General features: G+C 28.5%; 2 protein-coding genes and 1 pseudogene across 3 annotated transcripts; all 3 read left to right on the plus strand.

The window, feature by feature from the left end:
* The first annotated feature begins 8212 nt into the window (after positions 1-8212).
* LOC111004661 (putative WRKY transcription factor 40) lies at positions 8213-10865 on the plus strand. Its single transcript, XM_022275767.2, has 4 exons — positions 8213-8395; positions 8488-8808; positions 9667-9783; positions 10257-10865. The coding sequence occupies exons 1-4, from the start codon at positions 8273-8275 to the stop codon at positions 10581-10583; spliced, it is 888 nt and encodes a 295-aa protein (XP_022131459.1). The 5' UTR covers positions 8213-8272; the 3' UTR covers positions 10584-10865.
* A 5482-nt stretch (positions 10866-16347) lies between these two features.
* Positions 16348-18666, plus strand: LOC111005051 (uncharacterized). Its single transcript, XM_022276402.2, has 4 exons — positions 16348-16658; positions 16775-17038; positions 17820-17933; positions 18163-18666. The coding sequence occupies exons 1-4, from the start codon at positions 16629-16631 to the stop codon at positions 18403-18405; spliced, it is 651 nt and encodes a 216-aa protein (XP_022132094.1). The 5' UTR covers positions 16348-16628; the 3' UTR covers positions 18406-18666.
* A 1862-nt stretch (positions 18667-20528) lies between these two features.
* On the plus strand, positions 20529-22757 carry LOC111004697 (eukaryotic translation initiation factor 5A-like; annotated as a pseudogene). Its single transcript, XR_015792769.1, has 5 exons — positions 20529-21013; positions 21811-21932; positions 22028-22084; positions 22260-22334; positions 22481-22757. The product of XR_015792769.1 is annotated as a eukaryotic translation initiation factor 5A-like (transcript).
* Positions 22758-22858: the final 101 nt, after the last annotated feature.

The following is a 22858-nucleotide window of genomic DNA, read 5'->3' on the forward strand; positions in this document are numbered from 1 at the left end:
AATCAATTATATGTTTAATTATAGAGATGATGATGCAATCAGGATTCCTTATTGCCTCTGCGTCACACACCCATCTAAAATTTTGTTCTGCTTTATTACATTTTGAATGGTCTATTTGGATAACCTCTTTTTATTTTCTTTTCTTAGCTGTCTGTCCATGTTTTTGTTTGCTGTTCGTAGTCTTGTTGTGATGTTCTTCCTACATTATTTGGTCACCCAAACCAACCCAACTTTGGTCGTTGAGGAATTTTGTTTTGGTTTATTTTAATATTCTTTGCGGTGTCATGAGCTGGTGTTTGGTTTCGTCTTTGTATTTTAAGACAATTGCTTCTCTCTCATTATAAAATTGGAGGGCATGTAACTTGGATGGTTGAGTCCTAGTTTTAACATTAAACTATCATTTTGGTCTTTCCAGGCAAGCATCGTATCGATTTAATTCCTATGCTTTTAAAAGTTTTAATTTAGTATATTTAGTTTGAGTTTAGTTTCAAACCTCACAAATGTTATTTCAACTATATTTTACCCACTAAAAAAATACCTACACATTTTTTTTATTCTTGCTTGGCTCTAAATTCTTGATATAGTTAGCCGAATAGAAGATGCCGATTCATTGTCACGTAAAAAAAAAAACAATGTAGAAGACCAAAATGAACAACTTATATAATGATGAGTTTCATAAACTAACTCACGGACGAAGCACCCATTTATAGTTTAGCTCATTGAATTTCAGTAAATTTATCTATGAATTATAGGTTAATATCTTTTTAAATCTAGTAAATACTAGTTAATAAATCATTGAGAATTTGGTTAATAGATTACCTACAATCTTGCTAGCACAAGTCTTTACAACTTCTAGATAAAAATAGAACTTAAAAAACTTACAATGAGTTTGAGATAATAAAACATCCCTTGATAAATGATAATGATAAATATTATCTAATTTCGAATCTTCGTTTAAAAGAAAAATAAAAAAGAAGAGTAAAATGTTTTAATTTTCAACAAGGTCAAGTTGGGGGAGACCAAAAGTCTTGTTGTCACTAAATAATGAACGCGTTTTTATGAAATTTCTGAGAAATTCAAGCAGAGTCTCTTGACGTAACCAAATAGAGCACTTATTTTATTGATAAATATTTTCCAAACATTTTTAAATGACAGACAAGTAATAATAATGTTTCCATCTAAGAAATTTCATAGGAAATTTCTCTCAAGGATTCTTTCGCTTTCACTTTAGACTTGAGGATTAAAAAGAGAGAATTCCTTTATTATAAAAAGAAATCGACACTTGAAATTATTATTATTATTTTCTTTTTTTTTTGCCCAAAGGAACTGGCCCATTTGACGACGTTTCTATTTCTTTTATCTCTTTCTTGTTTATGGTTTCCTTTTTAAATAAATGAAAACAAAATTGATTTGGTAATTATTTCTTATTTTTTGTTTTTTAATTATTGAGAAAAAACGAAAATTTTGAAATTAAAAAAGAAATATTGCAATAGGTAGCAAAAATCTTTTATGTGTTTTCAAAATATGTCGCCTATTTTTTAGAATTTTCAAATGTAACACAAATTTTCACTTATATCAATAAGATACTCATAGCATATCAGACAATCATATCTATCAGATGTATATAAGTCAATAATTCTTTTATTATAAAATTGGTTTGGTAATTGTTTATTATTTTTGTGTGATATTTATTTGTAATTGTTGAGGGTGATTTTTGGTAGATGGCCACGTGGTGTTCGGACGAGCAGTCCGACCTTGGATCCACTAGACCTTAAACCAAAGAACTCGACGTTGGTGCGGTGTCCCGCCTAATACGCTCCGACGATCAAGTTAGTAATCGGAATAGAAATAGGAATGAGACACCAAAGGTATTAGTGACATGTTTTTCACTTACTTGGTGAGATCGTCTCGATGGACCGGTCAGGAAAGATGACGGTTGGAAGTAGTAGGTACGTCGCACATTATACGGCTGGACAGAAGGAGGCCTTCTGGACATGTTGACCAGGGTCGAGGGATGCACCTATTGTACCGACAGCATGCATTGCCAGCTATGGCCATGTACGGGGCGTAACCGTTTACAATCTTCGTCTCCCTCTGAGCAAATACACTTTCTGCTCGACGATATCCTCTATGAGAAGGTGGTTCTCAATGGGTCCGCGCTTGAGGAGGAACGGACGCATGTCTGATTCGGAGGCTACCTAATATTTATTATGCATCTAAGTGAAGAATGATAAAATAATAATTTGGTCCTCATCCAGGTATTATCCGAAAATAATTGTCACTTAAAAGAAATTTTCTTCCCAACTTGTTTCCTCTTTACTCGAAAACCCACGCCTGATTTTCTCTATTTTTTTAATCAACTCTCAATCCACCCATATAATCCTACTTCACACCACTTCTTTTAATCACATTAACGTGTCACATGACAAAAGTATTAACATCTAATTAATGAAATTTAACAAAACTATAAGTAAGATTAAAACTATAAGAATTAGTTTTTTCTCAAAAAAAAAAAAAAACTATAAGAATTGGTTAGTTTAAGTCAAGGTAAATTGATTAAGATATACATTCCAATTAAACAATGATAAATTCAAATCTCTGCATTTAAATGTTGTATTCCAAAATTTAAAAAAATCACAAGATTATCAATTATTAATGGTAATAAGTTCTTTGAATTTTTAAATATGTGAATATTTTTATAAAACAATATTTGCATGATCTTTTAAACATGACACATGAAAATAAGCTGTGGTAGAGATAATATTTTTTGAAATATTAGAAGAAATAAACGGAGATAACCATTATTCAGTTTTATTCCGTTCATTTTATTTTTCTCTCTTTTTTCTTAAACAATTTTCTTTCGTTCTTCTTACCCTTTTCTTACTTTGGAAAAAATTTAAATCGGTTTCAGATTTTGCTTTAAGTTTGCTTTGTAGTTAAGAATGGAATAATTTTTTTGGAATAAAATAGTCCTTTTAAATTATGTCGAAATAAGTGTTTCAATCTTGCAATTATTGGTAATAAGAAAATAAATATAATTTTTTTTAATCATAAATCTACCAATCACCAAATATTAAACATAGGCTAGATTAGCTCATATTTCTAAGATATATATTTCCTTGTAAAATATAAATACATATTATATATATACAAGTCTACACTTTCTAATCTAAATTCAAGTTGATTAAAATTGTGATTTTTTTTTTGGTAAAATTCGAGCATAGTTCAATATAAAAAGTTGTAGGTTAGATCTCTGACCGGCCCATATTTGTTGAACTAAAGAAAATGACCTTTTTATTTATAAAGGGACAATTTGAATGTTATACATTTTTTTTTGTTGTGACCATTCAATGTTGAAGTTAATGTTAGAGATCTAAACATTAAAAAAAATTATTTAGGATTGGTTTAAATTTTTATTTTTTAAAATAAACTTATTTGAAACAATTTCATTAGCATTGTAAAGCATTATTGAGAGAATTAATGTAAATTGAAATAATAAGTTAATTTTGTGGATGTCATTCTAAATAAAAGTTAATTCGTTGAGGTGACAATATGGTTGTGAGATGATCTCCCATCCCACATATTGTATTAACAATAATAATAAATAAATGACAGATAAAACATGAGTTTGAGTAAACTTAAAAAAAAGGTTATTGTTTTTTAATACAAACAATATTGTTTAAAAGAAAAAACAATAATCGCATTAGATTTATGTTATTTTTTAATCAATAATAATGACCTTGGGTAAATCTTAAGAATGACCTCCGGTGAATCTTAACCCATAGAGAAGATAATTAAAAAAGATAGTCACTAAATTGAAATTTGATTAAAATATAGGGGTTAAATTGATATCAAAATATATAATGAGGATCATTCAAAAATAAAAGAGAGAGAAAATAAAATAGAAAGCAAAATGTTAAATATATCAAATGATCTCTGATCTTTAGGAAACTCTCAATTTGATACACAATATTTTAAAATTTAAAATTTTATCTTTAATGTATTGAAAATTTTCAATCAAGTCCTTCAAAAATAATTTGTTAACAAAAATGATTTGTGTCTCCTTGAATTAATATTGCTTAATTGATATATAGACTCGTGAGAATACCACTTAAACATGTCATTTGAAATAAAACATATTTTTTAATAAATGAATCAGATCTTGAAAATAAATAAGTTAAATCTTTATGTATTAAATAATTCTACCAGGCAACATGTTTATGTACTCATATTTATTGATAAAACAATGATAAATCAAATTTTTCTTAACAATTTTTAACAAAAGAAAACTTCATTGAAAATTTTAAAACTTAAAAACCAAATCGTAAATTATTCCAAAGATTAATTCTATTAGGTATATTTTCAATTTTGTCTAGGCAAAATTGTATTTTATCTCTACACATCATTATGATGTCAAAATTCTCATAATTATAAGTGAGATAGAAAATTTTTTAAAATTTTTAATTTTTTAAAAATTATAATGTTCTGAAAAAAAAAACCTGATACTGACTGATTGACCTTGTGTAATTTCCCTTGAAGTCATTCTTCTTTTTATTTTTTAATTTTAGTTTTATTTTTTTAGTACAACTTGTATTGATTTGTAGATCAAAATTTCTATAAATATATAAAAATATTTTAGGGTAGACTTGTGCAGTGCACGCGCCATGGATATTTTTATATAATGACTATTGGACTTATTTTTATTATAAAATATTTATAGCATGTGGAAATTTAAATATTCACAAAAAAAAAAAGCTACTTGAAAGGTTTTATAAGAACAAATATAAAATCTATATATCAGGTGGTTGGAGGCATAAATTTAAATTAAATGGTTGTTAAACTATTTATACCGTCACATCATCCCATTAATACAATAAGAATTTTAAGTCGTATTTCATCGTCATGTTATGGTCATTATCTTAAATTTTTTGGGCATGATTTCAAGATCTAATTTGAAGGTTGTGTCGTTACTATGATTTACCTAAGTTGAGGTAAAAAAAATAAATTCAAAATTTAGAGAAATAATTATTTTTTATTCTTATAAATTTAAAGACTAAAGAGACATAATGCTTAAAGTATAGAGATTAAATTTGAAATTTAATACTTAAACCACCCCTAACCTCCAAAGGTTGCCAAAACGAACATTGCTCGGTAATTTACATATATCTCCAACTATAAGTTTGTGAGTTTGATTTCTCATTCCCATGTGTTATACTAAAAAACCTCGAAGTGTTATGATATTACTTTTTAAATTTAAAATTAAAGAAATCTTGGAATTTTATTTTTATTATTGAACTTTCATTCTTTTTTATTTTGTTCAGAAAACTTTCGTGGAAAAAAACTGGTTAAAAAAAAGGTGCCACGTGGTGCACACCATGTTAGCTTCCTTATAATAACTATTATTTTCTTGAATATTGCAATTCAAATAAGAGATAAATTAAACTGCCATCAGAATACAACACAATCGATAAACCAAAATATTATTTACTGAAGAAAAAAACAAATATTAAAAATACAAAACACAAGTACACTTGAACTAGAATTTAATTCAAAATATTAGTTCAAATAAGAACAGTTGTCAGCAGCCTATTGGCTGGTATCTAATTTAAACAACTAACTTTTCAAACGCCCAAAATATCTTTCTCCGCGTCATCGTCATACGACATCCCTTTGGTCATCCGTTTGCGTCATCACTTGACGAAGGAAAAAAAATTGAAAAGAAAAAGAAAAAGAAAAATTAAATTTTCCTAAGATGGCCCTTCATTTATTTGAAATTAATACTTATTTAAAAAATAGTGTGAAAAATAAAAAGTCATATGTGTCTAACATTAACAACTGAGTTCCATTATCAAATTAATTTTGATTGAATCTTAAAAAAACCCTTAAGATTTATATATAAAAATTTATTCACTCGCAATTTGAAAATAAAATAAAATTCGTGCAACGATTATAAAATTATTATTCAAACAACGTGTGTGAGGACACGTAGGTAGACCGGGCTTTTGAAGTCAAGGTAGATAACGTGAAAAAGTGGAGATTTCAACAAAAAAGTACCCTTTTTCTTTTTATTTATGTTTGGTCTTTATATTCTTTTAATTATTTTAGTTTATTTTTCTAAAAAAAAGTATTGTTGTTTAAAATTTTCCCTGAAAGAACTTTGTCAAGTTTAATAAAATAAAATTTTTGCAATTATGTAAGATTAAATTAAAACTAATTTCGAACAAATATCAAATTGATAATTTAACAAATATTTTGATTAATAGATATTTGCAAAGTTTTCTTGTAATCTTTGATGTTAAATTTTCCTCTCACATTTCTTTTTTTAAATTAGGTTCTTTATCTTTAATTTGTAATTTAACCTCCAAGTCCATCAATTATACTCCATTTTCTTTGTGCTAAATGCATTACAAAAAAAATAAATAAATACAGAATACAAAATTCAAGTGTTAAAAATACAAAAAAAAAAAAGAAATCATTTATAAAAACATGACTTTTTTTCCTTCAAAAATATAATATCTAAAACTTCATATTTCACAATGTAGATTATTTCAATTTTCATATTTTCAAATATATATTTTTATCATGCTTATATTCCCAATTATTATAATTAAGACGATATTTTATCCCAACTGATTATGAAATATAGATCTTTATATGCGTTAAAAAATCATGTGTACAAGTATGTAATGATGCCCAAAATCAATGATAACTTTATTTCATTTTCACAGCAACACTCATGAGATAATTTGACAGTTACATTTATTTATGAAAAGAATGTACTAAAATTTATCAATAATATCTTTTATGTACTTTATAAATTAAACCCATATAAACCCAATAAAGGAGCATAATGTAGTACCAAAAGCGAGCATAGCTCATAATTAACATATATCTCCAACTAAAAACAAGCATAATGTACTGATGTAAGTTATTAGAACAAGTACATTTATTATTAGAAAAAAGAAACAAAAAATGGTCAAAGAAACTAATTGATTGTGCCAACTTGAGAGTGATCAAGATAGAGTGTCCTACACCAATCCCTGATAAACTTGAAAATTAACATATATCTCCACTAAAATATTATGGGTTGGAAAACAATTGATGTGTTTAATAAACTTGAAAATTTATGATAGTTTATAATCTTATAACTCAGGAGTGAAAATGAGATTTAAATCTTAAGTTTTATAATATAAAATTTTAAGTAAATTTATAAAATAATCTACTTAAAAATAATTTTAAAAAAATGATATTATTAAAATTTAGCCATAAAAGCTGACTTTTAATGCCATTTTTTGTTTAATTAATCTAAAACAAGTCAATATATAAAGTTTGATTTGACAATTAACTCAACATATCAATTTGATTTATATTCAACGTTTTATTATGCATATAAAATCAGCAAAAATATTAAATAAATGCAATCTGTTGCCAAGGGTTAAGACCAAATGAACTTTAAAAGTTCTCTAAAAAATCTTCAACGCAACAAAAGTAGACCAAAATATTAACTTCAAAAGTTATGTGTAAACACTTAATATATAACGGAGTATTTAGGTTAAAAAGGTCATGATGTTTTATTTTCTATTTTTTTAATGAAAAAAAACATTATCATAATTTATAATTGTTTCTTGTTTTTTTGAAAAGAAACCTAAACATATTTTGGTAGGGTAATCCTTTCTCATTTTTTGTTCTCTAAAATTTTAAATTTAAAAATGTAAATTTCTATATAATTTTAGATTTATGTCCCATTCAGTAATAATGCTAGACTCTAACTTATATGTATGATGACATTTGGCAAATACTACACTAGATCAATGGCCCATTCAATGACAGTTTTTTTCTTTTAAATGATTAATAACTCCCCCTTTTTTAAAGAAATATTCAGACTTTTTTAATGATATTTTTAGATTTAGTTTTCTGTTTATTTATTTTTTAAATTTAAACTAGTTTATCGACGTTTTTTTTTGTTTGATTTTCGAAATATTTATGAAATGTTAGACAAATTTCGTATTAAAAAAAAACACAGATTTCTAAACATTTATTTTTGGCCGGTATTAAGGAGTGAGATGGACCGACGCATGGGATGACCACGTAAGCACATAGCGTCATTTATCCAAAACGAAAATGAAAAGAAAAAAGAAGGGTTAATCCTCAGAAGTATTTTCCACAGAATTTCCGCAACTAATTTCCTATATAAAGGGAGCGGGATTTTGCCACTACTCGTTCAGTTCAACAAACTTGTTTCCCGGTTTGCCCCCAAATTCCTCTGCCCCAAATGGAACCCTCTGCCTCCGCCACCATCAACACGTCTCTCGACCTCAATTTCAATCCTCCGCCGCCCACCGCCGACGATTCTCCGGCGAATCACACTATTTACAGTTCACTCAAAGAAGATCAGGTCGTTGCACGAATAATCGGAACGAACCTTTTTTTTCTTCTGAAGAACAGGGAGATTAATTACAATTAGTTGTTTGTTGTTGATCTGTGCAGGCGGCGGGTGTTCTTGTGGAGAAATTGAATCGGATAAGTTCGGAGAATGCGAAGCTGAATCAGATTATAGGGCTTGTGGTGGAGAATTACAGTGTTCTGCGAAATCAGGTGTCGGATTTGATGATAAAATCGAGATCGAAGCGAAAGGCCGGATGCGATAACTGCAATTCGAATCGGAGCGGTAATAATAGTAATGTTTTTACGGATCAGTACTGCGGATGTTGCAGCGACGACGATTCGTGTTATAAAAGGCCTAGAGAAAACAGTAAGCCCAAGGTTAAACGAGTTCTGGTTCCCACGCCGCTATCTGATTCAACTCTGGTATGTTCATGTTTATGTTACCACATTTCAATTTTTTTTTTCATTCAATCTTCAACTTCTTTCTAATTCCGGTGGATTGACTCAAGAAATATGTATTCCTATTCATTTACTTTTATTGTGCTAAGAAATAAATATGCCATGCTTGGGTAAAGATATCTGTACTTTTCTTTGAGACGAAAGGATCAAATCTCCATATCTCACTGTTTGTTTTCCCAATAAATAAATGGTGGTTCCCAAGAGTAGCCTAGCATACGAGAATTTAGAGTATCTTGGTCATATTAGTTTTAGTTGGTTTTGGTTTAAAAGTCTCAAATTCGAATTTTCATGAGTTTAATACTAAATACATCTTCTAATAACTTTAATACTAGAAAAGCTTAAATTCCCACTCCTCATTATAAATAAATAAACCGATACACTACATATTTTACCTTCTAAATTGTTTTTAATACAACAAACATGAGAAACTTTCCAGCTCTAAGATACTAAGCTATGTTTCATGTTGGATTTATGAGTCAATTTAGTTATTGAGAAACTTAATTAAAATTTAGATGGTGAAAGGGGAGTTTTTTTTTTTTTTTTTTTTGTCTCAAATATGATAAGGAAAAGAAAAGGTAGAATTGAACTAGTTCATTTATATTAGTTTGTTAAATTAATTAGAATAGTTTTGATGGGATTAAATCTTGCGATATTAATGGAACTCTCTAGTATTCATATATTAACCACATATTTGTGGCTGATTAATCAAAAATTGACGTGACAATTTATGCTAATTTTAATATTTAGAATTCTTCATCTTGTTCTTCTTTCGTTTTGTTTTTTTAGATAATAATTCCAATTGGATATGGTGTAAAACTATAGGTGGTGAAGGATGGATATCAATGGAGGAAATATGGTCAAAAGGTGACTAAAGACAACCCCTCCCCTAGAGCTTACTATAAGTGCTCCTTTGCCCCCAGCTGCCCCGTCAAAAAGAAGGTAATTTCCTCGAACCTTCTCCCTCTCACTCTTTCTTTCTCACCCTATTTAATTTTCAACCCCATTCTTATATCCTAATTCCTATTCATTCAAATAATATTAGACTTCTTGCATAAAATTCACATCATTGCATAAGAAAAAAAAGTGTAATCCTCGTTATTCCTTCGCCATCTATTCCTAATTTCCAATTGTATTAATAATGGCCAACATGAACATTGGGAACATTCTTATTTCTTGAATTGCACGTTCTAAACATCCATAAATTAAATAATGATAAAAGATAATATTGTATCTTATATTTTGGAACAAATTGAAAATGAAACAAAAATTTTTTGTTTTTAAAATTTCAGAATGCTTCGGAGAAATCATATATATTTTGTCGAATGCTTAGAAAATTAGAAACGAAAAATTACCAAATGGATCCTTCCCTTTTTTATCATTGAACTTATATTTCATTTGGACAAATATTACAGGTGCAAAGGAGTGCTCAAGACCCATCATTTTTAGTGGCTACATACGAAGGAGAGCACAATCACATGCAACCCAATTCTGGAATTGAGTATCAATTGGTTGGACCAATTCAATTGGGTTCAAATAAGCTGGAATCTTCTGTTTTATCTCCACCGTCCATGAGATCCCCCTCATCATCTTCTGTTGACACTCTCAAAGCTTCACTTCCATCAACCCCACAAATTCTAGTTCAACAAATGGCTTCCTTCCTGACCAGAGACCCCAATTTCACTACAGCCCTTGCCACTGCCATTACTGGAACCATGGTAGATAAAGAAATCTGGCGATAACTAATTAATTAATATGTTCTTCGTTGGAGTATATATTTTTTGTACAATAAAGGAAAAGCTTCAATTCTCCCCTCTTTTAGAGAGGATTGAAACTTGAGAGTGTGAGTGACGACGTGTAAATTTGGCATAATAATTACTTTTGAGGTCACACACTCTCATCATGAACTTATAATTTTGTGGTATTGGGTTGGATTTGTAGTTTACATTTTTTTGCTAGGGAGTGAGTGGATGTATATTGGACGCAGTTTTTTTTTTTTTAATACCATATTGCATGTAGTGTTATATATATTGTTATATTGATTTTAATTTATGAATTCATTATATATAACTATATTGTTATATTGATTTTAATATATGAATTCATTATATATAACTTTAAACTTTTCAAAAAATTATTATCGTCACAAAAATATCTTATTTCTCTCTTAGTTGTCAAATATGTTTCGTAATTTTTTATTGACGGATGGATGGTGTCCGACAATCACAACGGTCTAACCGTAGACCTAGCGCAGGAAAAGTTGACCGGAAAGAAAAGATGAATAAATTGGAAGCTTATTTATTACTTGAGCACATTTGTGTTCATAACATAGAAAGAATTGCAGCCGACTTAAAAGTTAGAGAAAAATATTTGTTTTCGTGAAAATATAACAATAATTTCAAAGTAATAAGAGTTAGTCTTTGGGCTTTGGAGTGTTCTTTTTAATTTCTTAATCACCAAGAAATAATTGATCTGTCGACCAGTCTTCAATCTCCATTTCTTGTTGGGAAAGTTCCCTCATGACTTCCTGTTGAAGAAATCATCAATTTTCATGAAATCTTCTTAAATATGATTTGGTGCTCTTTGACCTAACAATGAACTCCATTTATGTCTTTGCTAACCACTCTTTGGACAATATCATTTGAAGTTTTCAAGGAATGAATGTTTGCTTGGGGGCCGTAGTTTGGTTGGTAGAATAGGTTTAGAAAAATATTTAGACAGATGAATATTTATCTTGTGCACAGATAAATAAGAAAAAGAAATGCAAAAATAAATAGTTTCTTCTCTAAAAATGAGTGTGTTAATTTTTCAATGGTGGTCAATATAAAGATAGTGTTATGACCCGTTAGTATACTAATACTATAAAACTAAGTCAACATTGGGTTGGCCCATTCATTAGTCTTAGGACCAAATCAGACTTTTAACACTTATTTCACATAAAACAACTACTTCGCCCTGAGATAGTCTAGTGGCATTAAAGCATGAGAGAGACTCTTGAGACTTTTGAGAAACTACTCATTTACTGAAAAATTAAACATTTAAAATATATAAACTAAAAGAAAGTTGGATATAGAAATGCGGAAAACAAAATATGATTTGAATCTTCAAAAGATTACAAACTCATAAATCAAACACGCAAATAGAAATTTCTAAGTTCATTCTTTCACACGTAAATCCGAACACGACCACAACCTCGACCTCGACCTTTCTAAGTTTAGATGCTCAATTTCAACTACATAAATCCAAATTTATTCAAAGTGTGTGTGAAACAGATGACCTAGGAGGAATATTTGTGATGAAAACGAATAGCGCGTGTGAACTGTGAGCATCTTACCCATCGCAACCTCCAACAAAAATGGAACTTTAAAAAGTTCACAGCTTTTTCAAGAAGCCACTTTCTGAATGGAAGAACAACTTCATCCAAGTTGTGGCCACATCTTACCCATCGCAACCTCCAACAAAAATGGAACTTTAAAAAGTTCACAGCTTTTTCAAGAAGCCACTTTCTGAATGGAAGAACAACTTCATCCAAGTTGTGGCCACATCACGTGGATAAACCAAGAAAACAATAATAATTAAAAGGACTAACCAATAATAAAAGTCTTCCATTCGATATCATGTAACGCTCAACTAACGTTAGTGTTAAGATATGGAATAAATTATTAAATTTATCGTAACCCATCAATGTCGTTTGTAATTTATCATTAATAATAGTTAGTAACTAACTAAAACATGTATATTTAACATAATATAATCGATACCATTAAATCTGGTCTGAGAGGTTAATATAACATTATTTCTTACAAATGTTAGGCATACATTTTATAAACATTTTCATATCAGACACATATAAACACATTTTAATTTTATAATCTTTCATCTTCGCATAATTTTTTCTATTTCAATTTTATATCATACACATTTTAATTTCTCTCGTCAATTTTACACAAAAATTAGTTCACCGTCCATATATATTTTTTCTTACTAATCTCTCATTTTACATGCACTTTCTCTAACATACAATTCCTCTCTCACTAATACTTTTTCACGCACAATTTCTCTGACAATGTCTCTCTTTAAATAAAAAAAAAACAATCACTTCATTCGAAAGGGAATAGTTGAGAAACATACAAATAAAAGGAAGCTATATAAAAGATGGAGATTTAGTCGTTGATTCTGATATCGCCCCAAACTGAGTCTTGATCTTAAAAACTTCCAAGAAAACCCGATTGTTTCTCTTACGATGTCTCTCTCTGTACATTCAATTTCTCTCATTAATCTCTTTTTCGCACAATTTCTCATACTAATCTATTTTTCACACTTTTTTTTGTGCGTCCCTCTTTATCTATAAAATTCGTCTCGTCCATCAATTTCTCTTTTCACACACTTTATCTTGAAAATTTCTTTCCAATACATCCAATTTCCTTTCACCAATCCTTCCCTAGCTACACATTTTCATATTAATTATAATTAATACGTAAATATTAATCATTCAAGGAAAAACCATTTCTAATTTGATTGACGACATTTATGCATATTAAAATCAAACAACCAAATATGCATTTTTTTATCATATTATAAGTATTGATAATAAGAGTACATTTTTAAAATAACGGTCTCCCAAATACATCGTTTCAAATGCTTTTAGAGAATCACTTATTGTTGATAAATATCTTTTAAATACTACTAAAAGAAACATCCTAAGTCCAATTACATATAATCAAAAACAAAATTAAAAAAAAAAGTTTCAAATTATGAGTTAAAAATACATTTGTAGTATTATAAGAATTACATGATAAATGACCCACACATGAGTAAATACGTACTTTTTTTTAGGTAGCATTCAAATATACAACTTTTAAGAGATATTACTAATGCGTTCATCAATTTCTTTTTTACAACAATATATAGAAGTGAAAATTCAGACCTACGACTAAAAAAAATTAAGGATATATATCTTAACTAGTTGAGTTAGATTCAAATTGACTAGTACATTATTATAATAACGTATAAAGAAAATGAATATCATAAGCAATAATGAAATTATTTGGTGTATGGAATTACATTGGATTTGTTGTATTTGAATGTAAGTACATAATAATTGTACGAGTAATTGACATGGACGAACGTTGACTGGAATTTTAACCTTGACTTTGACTTTTTCTCCCTCCTGCAATTTAAGTTCCGTACGCTTCTTTTGGTTGGCGTGCAAGTTGCAACAACAGCCCCACCCTGGGTTTTTTCTTCAAAAGTTTTGCTTTTTTCCATTTTTATCATTTCTTAGCTTTTATATTTATTTCATGCCAAATATTTATTTTAATCTCTAATTTTAGGGTGATTTTTTAATTTAATTACTATTATTTAAAAAGCTTCAACTTAATCTTTCAGTCAAAATGGACAAATATTACTTTATATTCTTCGCATAATATTCAGTGATCAGTTGACAGAAATTTAGATAAGAAAAAATGTCATATAAGACATAAACATTTCTAATGTCTTGTCATCATTTTTAAAGAATTGGTAGAAATTTCGAGCTTTTTTTCCTTTCAATAACTTTTTTCTTCTCTAAATTTATATCATTTCACAAATTTATCATCAACTAATTTTATGAATTATGAAAAATGTTTAAAATGATAAGAAATAATTAAATTAAATTTTTTAACCAATAGGAACTAAAAATTGTCTTTACTTAGATTTTTTGGATGATGGTATTTATTAGGCCTAATTTGATAATTATTTTGGTTTTGATTTTTTTATTTTTTATTAGTTATAAACCTTATTTATACCTTCAAACCAAATACATATACATATATATATAGTTTTCAAAAGTTAGTTTGTGCTTTTAAAATTTTGCTAAAAATTCAAATATGATTTTAAGAAAGAGGATAAATATATTCCAAAGAAATTGTGAGAGGAAGGTAAACATTCTTTTTAAAAATAAAAAAGTAAAAATGAAATTATTATCAAACGAACCTTAATCGCTAAGTTATAAGATATTTTAGTTACATCTCTAAACTTTCGATTTTGATCGTTACCTAAACTGCTAGTATATACTAAATTGATCGACCTAACAAATAATAATTTTGTACGGTGTGAAACAAGTTGGACTTAATTGGGCAAAATAAATTAATGTTGGCCAACCAAAAAAAAAAAAGAAAATCGAAAATGTAGATAGGAGAAATAATATGCATCACATTTTAAATTTAATTATTTTCATCATTTCTCGACTCTTAAATAAGCATCAACTCATTAGTTTAGTATTGCTAAATGATATAGATTTATTATTTGGAGTTCAAGACCAAATAGGGTAAAATTATCAAGGTTCGCGAAATGAAATTTTTAATCTCAAATTTCTACTCTAATCAGTAAATTTTACATTAAATATATTTTAGTCTTTTCCATTAATATTCTTCAATAATAATGGTTTTAAAACAAATCATGTTCACTTTGTATAATCAAAAATAATTTTAGAATTTCCTAAAATACTCATACAAGAAACCACACAATCACACGTTTTTCCTTCTCTCATATGAGCTTAGAAAAGCTAAAAAATAATTCTTTGATGATTTTATACGTTCTAAAATTATATCGTTTAAATAATATAACGACTATTTTCTGTCTTTATATTTTCAACTTGTTTTTTTTTTCATTTTAGTCAAAATACAATATATTTATCAAACGTTTGTTTTGGTTTATATATTTTTTAAAAAAATAACATTCATTTTTATTTTGACCAAAATTTTAACATCACACTTCACCCACTAAATTTTTTGAAATGTAAATATAAATTTGTATTAAAAGATTTTCATTATGTATATACGTTAAAATAGTGTAAATAAAAGTCTATTGTTGTAACATCTAGTTTTCCGGGTATATGTACCTAATTTCATCCATTTGGATGAATGAGAAAGAAAAATATTATTTTGATTTATAAGTGATGAAAGTGAGTGATGATGACTCGTATGTTTACTTATCAAAGCTAAAGTAAACGGGTTTATTTGAGTCCAAACAATTTTAACATCAATTCTCCTACCATTTCCTTGTCGTTTCATGTGGAAACAATAACAAAAAAACAAGCTTTTCCCACACAAATGTCTTCCATTTTAGTCTGAAAGTGTTGTAACCGACTACTTTTTTTCTTTTTTCTTTTTCCTTTTGTTGAAATTTTCTAATTAGTCTATTATATTTGAGGGTTAGGTTCCAGAATCTCGACGTTTTTCTTGGTGGGGCATCCAAATTATTTGAGTCGTTTGATTTTTTATTGGTCTTTAATTTGTCATAAAAGTTCGTTTTCTTAAAATTAAAATTTAGTAAATTTTCCCTTCTTTTGGTGGAGTATTCTGTGAATATTCACTTTGTCGCCAAGAATATGATAAGATTTTAAGCTAGATATCATCTCTTAAAAGATTTCTTACCTATGAAGTACCGAGTTATGCTTATGGTAATTATGGTTGGCTATTATAAGATAAATCAAATTTCTTTAAAAATTCCAAAACCAGAGTTTTCTTTTTCCACAGAAACCTAAGACTTAATGATTTTCAATTCCCATTTCCCAACGTCATCAAACACAAGAAATCGAATTCCATGCCATGCACCTCCATTTTTCTCCAACCTCGTGGCTTTGAATTCCTGGTTCCCAAATGTTTTCCATCAAACCAAAAACCCACTTGTTTCCTCCATTCATTTCTTCTCCATCTTATGATTTTTCATCATTAAACATAACCCATTTGATATAATCTTCACTCTCTTTTCATAGAAAAATTGTGCTTTTTTCCCCTCCTTTTATCATGGATTCTGATGCCCTTGCCAAACAGAAGGCAAGTTTAATTAATTTGATCCTCTTCTGTATCCCAACCCCAATTCTCTATTCATTTCTTCTTACTTAAAATCATGAGAAAAGTATGCTGAAACTTTGATCTCGTACTTATTTCAGGTGGAATGTCTTCAAAAAGAGCTGGAAAGGCTTCGGAAAGCGAATGAAGCTCTGAACTTTGCTCTCGGAGTTATGAGCATGAAGAACTTGATAATTTCCCGAGAAACAAACACAAATTCTCAAGTGGGTGTTTTTCTAGAAGGGAGTGATCTGAACTGTAATTCAAACAAGAGAGCGAGAGCCGATCTTCAAGCTCGGGCGGGTCTTGGGGCACCGTCCACGACCCAAACATATGTTAGAACGGGCTTCAAGGACCAAGCATTGGTATGAAAAAGAAGAAAAAAGTTATCTTTTTTTCCCTTATATGGGAAGATTTTACGCCGTTTACTTCAAAAGAATGAGAATTTAATCAAAATTTTCATTTCCTTTAGTGGCATTTAGTAAATTGCAAAAATTGGATCAAACCGATGGAACACATTCAAACTTCATAATCAAATCTCATTTTTCCCTTACCCACCCTATCGACCTCATTTTTATTTCTTATTCCGTGGCTCCACACCTTTATAACGCATTACTTTCTAATTAACTGTTTTATGTTTTTATTATTATTTTTATTTATACAATTTTTATGAGCTTATGTGATTTTATTATAAAATATTTCTATTTTCTATTTTACTTTTTAATTAATTAATTTTACTTTGATATTATTAATTAATATCCATACATTTTTCTAAATTGAATTTCTAAACAATAAAGATTAATAATATTTTATATTAAATGATGGTGGTTCATTTTATTTTAGTTATTTATTCTTTTTTAATATTAAATAAATTGTTATAATAAAATTATTTAGAATAAATTATTATTCTAATTTAAAAAATGGATTAGCCCAAAAAAAATATTTATAATCAGTTTAAAATAAGAAAGGGGAATACTAGTGATTGATATATACTTGATTTACACCTTCTAATTCTAGATAGTATTAGGAAACAAAATCAAAAGATTTGTGATTCCGATTCCAAAAAAATTTATAGTAAACAAAATAATAGTCTCGTTCCGATTGATTTTTATTTATCACATTAATTAATTGGATTTGTGATTTCAGATGGCGAAAGATGGATATAGATGGAGGAAATACGGACAAAAGATAACAAAGGATAACCAATATCCTCGTGCTTATTTCAACTGTTCTTCTCGAGGATGCCCGGTCAAAAAGAAGGTATATTAACTAATAATGCCCTACCTCCATAATTAATAATGATTTTAAATGTACCATAACATTCGAAATTTAATTTATTTTGTCTATTTAGTTTTTGAATTTTGAATTATAATGTTTGGTTTATAGATCTATTTGGCACTCGTGAATTATTCATACGTATCGATTTAGTCGAAATTTATCTAATGAATGGAATATGTAACAAGTCTATAAAATGGTTGTTTGAGTTTAGGTACAAAGGAGCTTGGAAGATAAATCTATGGTCATGGTCTCATACCAAGACCAGCACAACCATGAATGTGACTCTCCTTCTCATGGTTCAACTCGACCATTCTTGTCTCGGTCTTCTCCAGTTGTTGTCCATTGTTTGCCGTCGACACCGTGCAACGCTACTGTTCCTTTGGTATCTCTTGATCTTGATCTCACTCTCGCTCTTTGTGGAGGCAACAAAGAAGATAGAAACAACAACCTATGAATTGAATACAATAATTGGGGGAGAAAACCTAAAAAAGCATCAAAACTAGTTATATGAAAAATGATCTTTGACTTAAAAGTTCTAGTTTCACAGCATCCATTTCTGACCAGCCAAGGTCAATGAAAGAATTGAGATTTTCTTTTTAGATCTCAATTGTGTTGCTTTCCATTTTAGGTTTGTTTGATAACTTTCTATTGTTTTTGTTTTTGTTTCCTATTTTCTTTTTTTAATAAATAAAAATAGAATAACGATTTCTTATTTCTTGTTCTTTATTTTTCAATTAAAAAAAGATACTGAGAAACATGTTTAGTAACAACTTCTTATTTCTCATACTCTTAAATTTTAAATTAAATATTCTATTTTTTATGTTATATTTATGTTCTAATATTTATATTTTATAAGTAAAAAATGAAGTGATTTTATTATAAAATAGAATTTGATTTTTTTTTCGGTCATTGATTTTGCTAATTGCAATGGAAAATACTAATTAGCTTGCATGACTTCCAAGAAATTTCTTCAGTAAGATTTTATTTTTATTTTTTTTCACTCTTATATAAGCTCTTCTTGAGAGATTCTAGTTTGATAAAGATTTTGTTTTTATTATTCTATTTTTAAAATTAAAATATAAAATTAATATTACATTTTTGTGTGTTATCCCTTAGGCCTCAAAAAGATTCTTAAAATCCTAAATCAATTTTTAGTAAGGCTTTAACCTTCTTGTTTTGGTCAATAATGTAAAAAATATATAGCTTTCCAAAATGTTGCTATTTTCAACCATTGTTATTTCAATGTGTGATCCTACTCCATACACTCATTTTCAAACTTATTGAATTTCATCTCTTTCCTTACCTCCATATGATTTTTAAAGAAAATATTGTTGTTACTATTTCTTCGTAATGATATTAATCGACATTTAAATAAGATGACAAGTTTGACTATGTTCACATGTTTATTTTTTTAATTATCATTACATGAGATCTAATATATTTGTTAAAATATTTTCTGATAAATAGAGTTTAAACACGGAGAGATTGGCTCAAAAAGAATTAGGAGGTAATTACAAAAACAACATAAAATAAATATATATTTTCAAAAATAGTATAACATTCGAAAATTTTACAAAAATAGCATAACTCAATCCAAGTCTAACTTAAATGTGATGTGTGTTGTCCTAAGAAAAGTTAAAGTTAGATGATATTTTTAAAAAAATGAAAACTCGTGACATTTTAATTTTATGTCGTGAGAAATTTCTCAAAATTTTAAATATATAATTCCTTCTCAATCTTATCATGGAGAGCTTTTCCTTAATTAAAAAAATTATAAGGATAAGTATATATGCATTTTTAGATATAACATCAAGTTTAAATTTTTACGCAAATAACATAATTTTGGAACCAAAAAAGCTATCATGTGAGAGAAGAAAAATAATTAAGTTTGTGAACTTTTTTAAAAAAATTAAAAACACTAACATATTTAAAAATATATATAATATTTTTATCATTCAATATTATTTCCAATTTCCTCTCTTTAAAATAAATTTAAGCTTATAATACGGTTGATGTTACCTTTGTCTAAATTTCCACCCGTTCAAACATGTTCGAAATCTTAACAAAATTTCAAAAAATACAGAATAACTTTTTTTTGGTTTTTAAAATTTAATTATGATTTTAAAAAAAGAACGAGATTAAATGTTTATGGTGAGATTTCATTCTTAAAAACTTGGTCACTCTTATATCTACTAATATAAGTTCGAATCCTCTCGTTATATTTATTGTACTAAATAAATAATAAAAATATAAATAAATCTAGAAATATTATAAAAATTTTGCTGGAAAAATAGAGAGAATAAATAAAATTAAAGTATCGAACCCAAAATTTAAAAAATGAAAAAAAGAATATTTTTTCTCAAAGTGAAAATAGAAAGACAATTTTTAAATTTAAAAACAATAAAAACATTTTAAAACTAATGTTCTATTCATTTGTTTTGTTTTGAAAAAAAAAACACTTAAAGAATTATTATCTTCTAAGTGGTTGATCTCAAATTACTTTAAATGATTTTGAATTTTTAACCATAAATTTTAAAATGAAAGTTTATCTTAGCATTAGTAAAAAAAAGATTCTAACCCTGCTAAAATTATTTTCAGATTTGTCAGAAACTTAACCTTTTGAAACCAGTTATCTAAATAAAATTTTAAAAAAGAAAAAAAAAACTTTTGAAACGTGTGCAATCAAATTAGATGTAAAGGACCCAATTTGTAATTCAACTTCAAAATATAATTTTTATATTAAAATGTTAAAATAGGAATTAGAGATTTTAACATAAAAAGAACTGATTGGAATTTGGAGTTGTGAGGGTTGCTTATCCTAATTATATAATTGTAATCCAATCTAATTAATACCAACAAATAATTTTCTGCAAAATTTTCTCTCTTCCCGCCTCAAATTCTTTTCTTCTTCTACCAAATTCTTATGAGAGTAAGAGATTATGTCGGACGAAGAACACCACTTCGAATCCAAGGCCGACGCCGGCGCTTCCAAGACTTTCCCTCAGCAAGCTGGAACCATCCGTAAGAATGGTTACATTGTCATTAAGGGCCGTCCCTGTAAGGTTACCATCACAATCATCTCTGTTGTTTCCTTTATCTTCATCTGTTCATGCCTTTGGTATAATTGGAAGGATTGAGATTTGAGTCCTCTGTTTTCTTTTTTCTGAATTTTCAATTGGGATTCTTCCGATTTTCCTTTTTAGATAAAATCTAGGTTTCGATTGCCTAATTATGGCTTATTTAGGGTTTTTTGGATTCTACTGTCTTGTATCTTTATGGGTTTGGTACCAATTGATATAATGTTCAACCCATTAATAATTGATAATTGCTTTTGTTGTGATTTCTTCTGGGTTTTTGGGTGCTACTACCTTCAATTCTATAAGCTTGTGCAATATAATTCTCGAAGCCCTACTATTGATTTGATAGGGTTACTAAATGTTATTTGGTTTGAAGAGATTTAGTTGATCTATCATCGAAGGCTTCAATGGATTCCCATCAATAATTTGTTACCTACCCTTCACCTTGCAATTTCTGTTATCATTGTTGTCACTCATGTCTTCTGTATACAACTGTGAAGCTTATTTGGGAAATTATTGATTGGAGAAGTTGTGTGTTTTTTAAAATTCAATCACCATTATTTATCTCGGATCTCTCCCAATGTTGCTTCTAAATTAAATGGGAAAGCCTTCCTTTTCCATACCCTGTTAGAGCAGATAAAAATTTGACTCTGGTTTTACTGATTTGTTTATTTAAGAAGAAGCAAGGTCTGAAGTTTTCATGTGCTAGCAAAGCGATGATAACAGAGTTTTGATCTTTATATTATTCATTTTATGTCTCAAATGCTATTATGTTGAACTAGGTAGTTGAGGTTTCTACATCCAAGACTGGAAAGCATGGGCATGCTAATGCCATTTTGTGGCAATTGATATATTCAATTCCAAAAAACTTGAAGATATTGTACCGTCGTCCCACAACTGTGATGTGAGTATACATCTTGTTTATTTGTGTTCTTATATGTCAGGTTTACGCAATTGTTCTGTGTCTCACATGACACATCCTCCCCACCCCTTGTATAGGTTCCCGAGGTTACTCGAACTGATTATCAGCTTATCGACATCTCCGAAGATGGATTTGTGAGTTTCTTTCCCATTATTTATGATAATGGCTCATGATGAATCTTCTGTTGATGACAAGTTTTCTTTCTCCTCAGTATTCTGCGAATCCGACGCTTTAGTACTGTACTTGCGAAGTTATGTCAGATTTAGTTCAATGTAATAACTGAGCAATTTCTTTTTGGTTTGTTTTCAGGTGAGTCTTTTAACTGACAACGGAAACACAAAGGATGATTTGAGGCTTCCAACTGATGAAAGTTTACTTGACCAGGTAAGTTCATGCACGAACTGATTCTTCTAAATACACAACACACACGGTTCCACGACGAGACAGAACATGTCTTTTTTTTCTCCCCCCGATTACGTTGTCATTCAACAGTAAGTAGCTTTTTCACATGCTCCATGCATCTGTTTCAGATTAGAGATGGATTTGCTGAAGGAAAGGACCCTGTTGTGAGTGTCATGTCAGCCATGGGAGAGGAACAAATCTGTGGCTTGAAGGATATTGGCCCAAAGAATTGACTTCCCCAACTCACAAATTAACCAACTGGCGTCTAAGTTATAGTTGAGAATATTTTTAATTTTTTTCTTCCAGAATTTTGGATATATTTTCTTGTTATTTTAATTTGGTGTTCATTATTTCTTGACAAATGGGTTCAGATTTTCAGAAGTAGAAAATATAGGAGTTATAGCATATCACCTTCTTATCTTAGTCTTCATTCTTTCTTGCTTTCCAGACATGGAAGTTAGAATTTTATAAATTAGATCTTAAACAAATTCTCGTCTTGAAGTCGG

Source organism: Momordica charantia (assembly GCF_013281855.1).
Source record: "Momordica charantia cultivar OHB3-1 chromosome 8 unlocalized genomic scaffold, Mcharantia_2.0 BLBB01000008.1, whole genome shotgun sequence".
Lineage (NCBI taxonomy): Eukaryota > Viridiplantae > Streptophyta > Magnoliopsida > Cucurbitales > Cucurbitaceae > Momordica > Momordica charantia.